Source organism: Mus caroli, chromosome 2, assembly GCF_900094665.2.
Source record: "Mus caroli chromosome 2, CAROLI_EIJ_v1.1, whole genome shotgun sequence".
NCBI lineage: Eukaryota > Metazoa > Chordata > Mammalia > Rodentia > Muridae > Mus > Mus caroli.
The window spans coordinates 18951586-18962337 of NC_034571.1; the positions used below are offsets into that span (position 1 = coordinate 18951586).

Sequence of the window (10752 nt, forward strand, 5' to 3'; positions counted from 1 at the left end):
AAAAAAAAAAAAAATAAGATTTTAGTATTTTCTAAAGATCTCTTTTCCTCTAAACATTTATACTTATGAATGAGAAATTTCACCATTTACCTGGAACATGGAGTTAAAAGCAACAGAATTTTCTTTGAGTTCACTCTATTTTTCTAGCAGTAAGCTTCAAAAGTCAATGAGGCCAATTCTTTCTTTGAAGTAACTGATTAGTTCTCACTCATATACAATATTTATTATGTAAGGCTGTGCTACAGTTTACTCATATAATAAACAAATCTTCAAATTAGCAGTAGTAGTAGTTGTAGCAGCAGCAGCAGTAGTAGTAGTCATAGTGACAGTAATAATCAGAAGGGGTGGGCTAGAGAAACAGTCCCATGGTTAAGAGCTCTTCTTGTCCTTTCAGAGGCCCCAGAGTTCAGGTATCGTTACCCACATACAAAATGTCACAATGATCATACAGAATAAGACTGTATCTCTAGCCTCTTTTGCTCTCCACAGGGACCAAACACATCTGATATACATACACTAACATGGAACACACAAACTCACTACACACATATGCAGTACACAGAGGGTACACCAAACAAGTGGCACACAAACATGGTACAAACATTTGGCATACCCACATGGTCTACAGACACAGTATATATACACATATACAGGCAAAACACTCAGATACAAAGATAAACATCTGAAAAAAATTAAGAACAATAATTGGGAGACCATTAAAGCTGTGACAGCCCTGGTGTTCCGGGTTCCTACAAAACAAACTAAAACTCAACTCCATAATTGACCAGAAACTAACAATCAACCTTAGAGGCTTTTCCTTAATCTTCCGCATGACTTCCAAATAAATGCTAAATATATATAACAGACAATCCCCTTTAAGTTATAAACTAATTTAGATGTCTGTTCATTGTTACTATTACCAAAAACAACTCTAAATTTCTCCACTAAGTATTCAAGCCTTCCTTCCCTATGCTCACTGTGAAACATTGTGGCTGCGCATAAAAAAAACATCATCTTTTGTTGTTCTTCATGTGCATACTCTGGTAGGTTCTGCATAGTGGGTTTCTTCTATCAGTATTTTATTCTGTTCCCCAAAATCTAACCAGACTTACTTTACGCCATTTTTTTAAATTTCTATTAAAATATAGATAGCACATACTATTCTGCATGAAATGTACTAAATTCATTTAAATGTGCATAATCTATTTAAAGGAAGAACAAGTATATCCTACACAAACACCAAAATACTAAAACTTGTAAGTAAGATAGAATACTAATCTTAGGAGTACTAAAACCTTGGACATAAAATTTGTTATCTACAAGAATATTAATCTATTTTCATATGGTATTTAAAATTCTGTATAATGATAAAAAATATCCAAACAGTGAAGTTAAATGACAAAAAAACAACATGAGGAAACATCAGGTAAGTCCTGATCCTTAATACAGCACAAATTTAACAAGCTGTTTGTTAAGAAATCAAACTTCAGCCAGGTGTGGTGGGCGCACACCTTTATTCCCAGCGCTCGGGAGGCAGAGGCAGGCGGATTTCTGAGTTCAAGGCCAGCCTGGTCTACAGAGTGAGTTCCAGGACAGCCAGGGCTACACAGAGAAACCCTGTCTNGCAGAGGCAGGCGGATTTCTGAGTTCAAGGCCAGCCTGGTCTACAGAGTGAGTTCCAGGACAGCCAGGGCTACACAGAGAAACCCTGTCTCGAATAAGTAAAGGAAAAAAAAAAAAAAAAAAGAAAAAAAAGAAAAAGAAATCAAACTTCATCTAGGAAGAGTTAAGATAGGGAGAAAATTTAATCAAAATACACTGCATGAAGAAAAATTTTAATGGAAAAGAGAAATTAAATTTTTAAATACAAATGTAAACCAAAGACCAAAAATATAAATAATTCCAGGCACTAGTAGGGTTTGCCTATATTGAAAATGCACATTATAAATAAATTTAATTTTCTGCCTCATAATTTCAGGCAGTGCATAATTTATCATTCATGAATGCCCAGATTTCTGTTTTTTCTTTTTAAGGAGCAGGAAGACTAGCTGGTTGGGTGTTTTGTTGAGTGTCAGTATCCAGCCCAAGGGACCTGCAGCACACTGTGCAGAACAGGCTGCCCTTTAAGCTGTAGTCATTCTGTTCCTTCTGCCTCCTGGAACTAGTAGTATCTCTTCTGAGATAGGGTCTCTCTCTATAACTCTGGCAAGGACAAAACTCACTCACTAGAACAGGCTAGCCTTGGATTCTGAGATGCACCTGCCACACCCAGCTCTGGTATTATTTCTTAATTCTTACATCTCTATAATCCTGTTGGAAAAAAATAAAAGTAACATAAGAGAATGAAAGTTCTTACAGAACTTGTAAACTCCTCCCACCAGAAAACCCCAAAAAAACAACCAGTAATAAGACCAAGAACAAAGCAATTGTGTATGTATATATTTTGCATACATACAGATACACTTTACACACATCAGCTTCATACTGGTTTCCTAGATGTCAGACTAGCCTCAAATTCTCTATGTGAGCAAGGATGATCTTGAGCTTGCTATGCTCCTGCCTCACTATTTGAGTGCAAGGATTACAAAGTGTACCACCACTGTGGTACATGGGATCAAATCCAGGGGAACGGTCATACTAAGCAAGCATTCTACCAACACATACCAGTTTCTAAAATATACCATTTTCACCAGCCACCCATTCTTTTAAATCTTGGTCAAAACACTTAAAAACAGTAACCAAAGCAATGTGAATATATTCCAGAAGTATACACTTAACAGTGATTAGTAAAAATTAGGGATGATATGTACCTACATAAACACTCTTAAAACGAGGGGTGTGTGTGCTTGTGTGTGTCTTTAGTAATTAAAAAGAAAACTACCTAAGTTCTCACCCACGTACTTTCAGCATCTAGTAGGTTGTGTTTATGCTTCCTACTTTATAAATTATATAGAGTTGCATTTTCTTATCAAACTTCCTCTTAGAATCTGTACCCAGGCCTTTAATCTTAGCACTTATGCAGGGGTACATAAAATAGATCAAGTCTCTTACACTCCCAAACATGGTGTCTTAAAGCACACAACCACGAGTGAAGAGAAGAAATAACTCAAGATATTTGTTTTTGAGATAATGGTTAAGTTTTGTGAGGAAGCTGTGTTAAGACAGAGCTTCACTAAGTAGTTCAAACTGGCCTCAAACTTCTAATTTTGCCTCTATCGTGTTAGAATTTTTCCCCACATCTGGCTCAGAAATTTTTCTTTATTGAACTGCTAACATATTGTTTTGGTAGGAAGAAAATTAAGATGCAGCGTGGGGGGTGGGGGTGGGGTTCATGAATTTCCCCAAATAACAAACTAGATAAATACGTATCTCTACATGTTGTGCATATTTTTAAAATCTCAAAATAGGCAATAATACAACCTTACATATTACTATTCTAAAATATTTTAAAATAAAATTGAACTCAAGCTCTTAAACAACACTAGACATACCCTTGATAACAGAAACAAGTAGTCTCTGCTATATTTGTCAAGTGTTTCAACTTCATATATAACTGCCAAGCATGAAAGTGAATAAAACATTCCAGAAATCATAGGAAGAGTACAGTGTAAGTTAATGTTCCTCTCTTGATGAGACATCCCAGAATATTCAGAATGCAACACCTCTAGCAATACTGTAACCAGTCCTATCCACCAACTATAAAGAGTCTCCAGACTCTGGCTGACTTCATGTTTAAAAACAGGGTGATGGCCTGTTCTCTGAGAGTATTCAGATTTAATTCCCAGCACCTACATGGCAGCTGACAACTGCCTGTGACCCCAACTTCAGGCAAAATACACACATAAAATTAAAAATAATTCTTAAAACCTCAAAGACATTATGAAATATTTTGAAAACAAACAAAATCAAACAGTCTTCTGGGAAAAGATTACAACCATATTTCAAAGCTTAAGTTTATCCTGTGCAGGGCAGGTTAAGGAACTTACGCTACTCCAGATGTTTGAAAAGTCACATAAATATAAAAAACTACAAATTTCAAGAACACATAATTCTGCCAAGCTTGGGAAAAGGCAACAAATATCCTACAAATCCATAGGTTGTGGCAGATGTATGCAAAGCAGAACTCTATACAATTTTTCTATTTCTAAAAAATGTAAATTGTTAAATTTCATCCCCATAATACATAGGTACAAAAATATTTAGGAATTAAAGGCCAAATTATATACAATTTATTTTCTAAACCAATCATACCTATGGTTTAAATGGCTTACTTTACTAAATGGCTTTTTCAAGTTGTATTTTTATTTGTTTGGGTGTTTGTTGTTGTTGTTATTTAATGGTACAAGCAACAGGGCATGATGTGTGGACAAGGAGATCAAGGGGAAGCTTTCAGGAGTCTATTTTCTCCTTCCACCATGTAGGTTCTAAGACTAGAACTCAGGTCAAAGGGTTTAGTGGCAAGTGCCTTTTACCTGCTAAGCCATCTTGGCAGGCCAGCCTTTTAAGGTTTTTCATTTTTCTGAATAATGCCTATTCCATGGATAAAATTCTGCTCCAAGCTTAGTTAAACATATAGCTCATTAAATGAAAGTTCTAGAGGGCTGGAGAGAAGGCTCAACAGTTAAAAGCACTTGTTGCTCTTGCAGAGGACCCAGGTTCACTTCCCAACATCCACATAATGGCTCACAACTACCCATAACTCATTTCCAGAGGATCTAGAGGATGCAGCACGCTCTACAGACCCCTAAGAGCGCCAGACATGCATTTAATACGTGTACACACACACACACACACACACACAGAGTCAAACATTCATACACTCGTATCTAAAATACATAAACATTCTATAAACAATATACTAGTTGCTAGATAAAGGGAATCTATCAAGTAAAAACTTCCTGCAACAATTTCTATTCAAAATAATTCACATTATGTAATACAGAATGCTTACCTTAACTCCATGGCCCACATCATCCAGAACTGTATAGTCGATAGGTTTCCGAATATACCTGACAGGACGCTCCATATTTGCNGGTGCGATTATTTTGTGAGTTCTTGATGTATTCTTATTTGTTGTCAAAATACCAATCTCTCTTCGAGCCACTTTTTCTTTATGAATATCCACAGTCTATATTTTAAATTTAAATAGAGCAAGAAAATATTATTTGGTATAGAAGATAATGTATATGCTGTCCATATGCATTGGACCATGGGACTGTATCTCATACCTACTTTCCAATGAATATGTTTATGTCATTAAGGCTCAAATCAGTTAATACTTAATAACTTTTCTAAAGCAACTGTTAGAGGGGAAAACCTGTTTCCTAGATACCTAGAATGTGTGGAAGGAGAGGAGGCCTGCTTGGTTACTTTTACTTTATTAAAAGATACAAACAACAACAACAACAACAAAATCAGTGATTACAGTGCAATGAGGTAAGTGCTGTGCTGACACACTCAGATTATTTGAATTACTATAAATGTGTGCAGTTCAAGCAGATTGAAAACATTTCACTTAGAATCTTTACAGATTGACAGGCTTTAAAAGAAAACCAAGAGGCAAATATGGAAATTACTGAAGGCAGAAAGAATTGCACATGGCCGACACCATTAAAGGGAAAAATTGTAAGCACAAAGTTTATAGTTATCAGCAAGCCTCTTACATATCTGTCTGTTCAGCTTTCCCAGTAAGAGCCTATGAAACTGTTTGTAAAAATAAGGCATTTGGGGCTAGAGAGATGGTTCAATGGTTAAAAACACTGGCTGTCTTCCAGAGGACTGGAGTTCAATTCCCAAAATTCACATAACAGCTCCTAACTATCTGTAACTCAAGTTCCAGTGGATCTGACTCCCTCCCACAGACATACATGTAGGCACAATGCCAAATAAGTATAAATAAATAATTAAAAAAATTAAAACAATCTCCACCTTGGCACATGAACCCATGCACTTACATACAAGAAATAAATAAATAAATAAATAAATAACTATAGTTACAGGGGAAAAAGAAAAGAAAAAAAAAAACAAATCTTTAAAATAAAGTATTTGAGGAGGAAGGGCTGAAGATGAAACTCACTTGCTAGTGTATATGTACAAAGCCCTGAGTTCCAGCTCAACAAATAGAAATACATTTAAAACTGGCATTTAGTTGTCAAAATTCAAATTCACCAAGGGATAGCAGCCTAGGAAGGGCTCAGTGGTTGCCAGCATACAGGAGGCCCAGGATTTGATTCTCTTTTTTTAATCTTTGTTTTGTTTTTCATTTGAGACAGTGTCTCACTATGTAACCTGCTGACCTTGCTATGCAGACCATGCTGGCCTCAAAATTCACAATGATTCACCTGCCTCTACCCTGCCTGAGTGCTGGGATTAAAGGCATGTACCAGCCTGACTGGCCCACAACTCATTATCTTCATATAAAATATAACTGCTCAAGAGTTTAAAACTTTTTCTTTTAATGAGGAAGCAATGACAAATTTATACCAAGTGGCATGATCATTGATTATGTATAATCATCAGTATTAGGTATAAGATAGTATAAATACCAAAAAACAAAGGTCAGGAAGGTTCATCGGCCATTCTAAAAGATCTAGCTCCCTGAAGTTGGAGTCTTCCTCCTGGAATGTGTCCAGCTTTGCGTGAAAGCTTTGTGTGAAAGCACGCCCTCTTTGTAGCACCTTAATGCAACCAGACTCAGTTACCTGAACAGATACTGAATGCTGGGTTTTAGGGGGTTTTGTTTTGTTTTGTTTGGGGGGGGTGTTTTGTTTTGTTTTTGTTTTCTTTTTCTTTCGAGATGGGGTTTTTCATGTAGTTTTGCTATCCTTAAAACGAAGACGCTGGTCTCAAACTCACAGAAATCCACCTCCCTGCCTTTTTCTCAAAGTGCTAGGAGTAAAGAAACTCTGCCACACTCTGCCCAGTGCACTGGTTCTTGTAGTTGCTCAGTGATTGTCCTTGGCCTAGAGTCTCTCTCTTATCTTTCAACAGAACCCAAGAACCAGTGTTAAATTAACCTTGCAAAGGGAAAAGCTCTGAGCCTTCAAAATTGGAGTCAGGGTAAGAATGAAACACACCAGCAAAGAAGAGATTCTGGGATGGAAAAAGGTGATTAAAAGGAACTAAAAAGAACTCATGAGACCTGCATATAAGCCTCTAATTTATTATTTATTAAAATTAAAACAGTGTCAGGATGGGTACTTGTGAGCCTCAATAACTCCCTAGAGATTTTCAACTTGCTACCAGATGGAAGCTTCAACAGGTCTGCCCATGAACAGATGGAATTAAGATTTAACCGGTGGAAGATGAGCATGTAAAGTTCTAAACATTTTCAAATATTTACTAGACACGTGTACACTGGATGTAAAAGAAGCAAATTTTGTACCTACAATGGTTAAAACAAAGCAAATCTTTGGCTAAGTTGTTTTGAAGGTGACAGGGTAAGGTAAATAATGCTTGTTAAGGAACAGTGACAACTGGGCTGGAGAGATGGCTCGGTAGACAAGCTTGCAGAGGGCCTAAGATCCATATTCCTAGCACTCACTGTTTATAACCACCTATAACTCCAGTTCTAGAAGGATCTGGTGCCTTCTTCTGGCCTTTAATGGACACTAGGCATATATGTGGTGTACATAAATACATGCAGGCAAAACGATAATACACATACTTTAAAAAAAAAAAAAAGGTGGGGAGAAGGTCAGTGAGAAAGTTCAGCAATTAAGAGCACTGGCTACTATTCTAGAGGACTCAGGTTCAATTCCCATCACCCACATGGCAGCTCACAACTGTCTGGAATTCCAGTCCCAGTGGACTGAATACTATCTTCTGGCCTCTTCATACCTCAGGAGGCATGCTCTAGGTACACAGACATACATGTAGGCAAAACAGCTATACACACAATAATTGGTTGAAAGAAAGAAAGAAAGAAAGAAAGAAAGAAAGAAAGAAAGAAAGAAAGAAAGAAAGAAAGAAAGAGAAAGGAAAGGAAAGGAAAGGAAAGGAAAGGAAAGGAAAGGAAAGGAAAGGAAAGGAAAAGAAAAGAAAAGAAAAGAAAAGAAAAGAAAAGAAAAGAAAAGAAAAGAAAAGAAAAGAAAAGAAAAGAAAAGAAAAGAAAAGAACAGCAGTCCTATGCTGGTTCTCAGATCCTCCCAGTCTACCTTCTTAACAATCAGTCCTTTGGAGATGAGATAAGGCGCATCAAGCAGGTTTTTACAGAAGGCTGTCCTGTGAGAGGTTCCACTGAAGAAACAAACCCCTCTGCATATTGACTTTTATTGCTACAGGCAGGTATCAAAATGCTGATGAACATAACTGGAACCTATGAAACTAGATCAAGGAATCTAGAAAACTCTTAATCTTAGCTCTAATTCTACTAAAAAAATCTAAAATTTTCCTATAAAGGAGGGGTATCATACTACAACCCACACTGACCAACTCAAACTTATAGCAACCTTCTTCCACGGCCTCCTAATTTATGGGATTACAAGCACTAGCCACCAAGACTGGCTTTATTGAGAATTCAGAGATGCTAGCTACATTGTCAAGGGAGCAATAGGCCACATTAAGGTAGACTCCTAAAAACATGTACTAGACAGATTGAGCCCTAGTCAATGAAAAGGGGGCAAAACCTTAGTCCCTCTGCCAAAATGTAGTAGACTATCCCTGTTGACTTGGGTCTTCTCACAATACAAAGAACAATTTCCATTAATCAGCATGAAGCTACCACACCACTCAAAACAGAAAGTAAATGTTTCCTATAAACAGGTACAAAACTCTTGTCTCCCAATATTGCCCTCACCCCAATTACTCTGCCACTCTCTATAACTCCCAATCAGCTTTATTAAAGAGAAAGTTAGAGATGTTACTCCAAACATATGTAAATTATTTTAGGGGCCAGTTTGAAACTGCATAGCACTACTGGAAGTAAAAAAGCAACTCCTTCGAGGGATAAGATCCCTACTTTTTGAGTGGAGTTCTCAGTAGGGAAAGGAAGCTAATGAGCTTTCTTTTTTGATAAATAGATCCTCTAGAAACCATTTAATGTACTGCCACTGTGGTCTTCACAGCTACGTACACACAACTGTTGTCTGTATTATACATTCCTATATTGTGAGCATTCATACATTCTAGAGGAGACTGTGGCCAGTTAACAAAGCCCATGTAGAAATGGGCTAGAGGCTTTACGGTTTCACATGATTACAACCCCTTTGAATACAAGTCTCTCTGCACACATATCACTCAGCAATTCTTCTGGCAAGAGCAACCTCTACCTAAGCAGCTTCTAATTTGTATTCATATAGCTCCCTGATATTAATACTGACAAATACTAAATATTTCTATGTTGAAAAGATCTCCAGATGGTAGTGGCACACCCAGCTCTCCTGAGACAGAGGCAGGTGGATCTCTATGCTAGGAACTGAACTCAGGACCTCTGGAAGAGCAGCCAGTGCTTTTAACCACTGAACTATCCCTCCAGCCCCTTGATTTCATTCCTAACACAGAGGCTACCATACCGTAACCTCTTCCCAGAACTGTTGTGTCTTGTAAAGTCATTTTACATGCATGCAGCATACTGGCTCCACAGAACTTGGGATGTCCTTCTTCTAGTTTTAGTGGTCTTCATTCTTGATGACTCTTTTGCAGAGACTGGTATTGGGTATTCCAATAGAACCAGCTGATCAACCACAGATGTTAGCTAAAGTACTGATTCCCTTTTACATTCTCCACCCACAAGCATCTAATACTGCTTAACGCTGGAGCAGTCCTCTCAAAGAGCAACAATGGAAAATCTCTCACAGACACCAGACACTTTGCTCAAGTCTGCAGGCTTTTCTGGGTTACCTTTTCCTCTCTCTGACTGTTTTAAGTGTGCTTTCCCTAACACCAAGGGCTTCCCTATGGTGTCTCTAAAGGCCCTGCAAAGATGTGTAGCTCCCGCCCCCACCACCACCACCACCACCACATGGCTGACCTCTACACCAACTCAAGCTACTTGTCCCCGCCACGCTCTCCCCTCTCCCCTCCTTGCTCTGGGCAGCTTCCGAGATTTACAACTTGATTGCCCTAGGAATTTTTCCTTTAAACTCTAATAAAAGTGTCCTCAAGCTTACCCCATAGACAACTCAAAATATTGAAAGGGCTGAGGTTTCACATTATATAGCTTGGTTGGCACAGTGCTTGCCTAGCATGTACATTAAAGGAGGTGAACATGAGAAGTTCTCATTGGCTATATAAGGAATGAGAGCAGCCTGGGCTGTATGACACCCAGTCTAAACAAACAAAACAAAACCTAAGTCCTTAACCCATAACTGAGCAACAAAGGAAACATAAAGAGATCTCTGTAAGTTTAATTAAAATGTCCTTTTTCCTCGTGCACCTAACCATTCCAGACAATAGATAGATCTTAAATACTGAAATGTAATACACTCATTTTTTAGACAATGAAAAGAAGTCAAGTCAACAACCCTGGCATCTATAAGATCACACTGGAGCTTTCTTCCCAGAAGAAAATCCTCTGGTACAATTGCCACAAACCATGCAAACATTCTAAATTCAACTGACTTGGCAGGACCTGCACAAGCCCTCCCAGACAGCCCTGACGACCATATTCCTTAACCTCATACAACGGCCTCTTGGGAACAAGAGGATGCTCGAAGTTCTCCAGGTACCTGTTCTATCTCCATTCCTACATCTATCATCCAATTACTCCAGGTACCTGTTCTATCTCCATTCCTACATCTATCATCCAATTAC

At 37.9% G+C, this 10752-nt stretch overlaps 1 protein-coding gene across 10 annotated transcripts in view; it reads right to left on the reverse strand.

The window, feature by feature from the left end:
- The window catches only part of Abi1 (abl interactor 1), a 92569-nt gene that overhangs the window by 25126 nt on the left and 56691 nt on the right, over window positions 1-10752 (reverse strand). For all 10 annotated transcript variants that reach the window (XM_021156198.1, XM_029474072.1, XM_021156203.1 and 7 more), the window contains exon 3: window positions 4952-5128. In XM_021156198.1, coding sequence (XP_021011857.1) covers window positions 4952-5128 — 177 coding nt within the window. The remainder of the gene's footprint in view (window positions 1-4951; window positions 5129-10752) is intronic.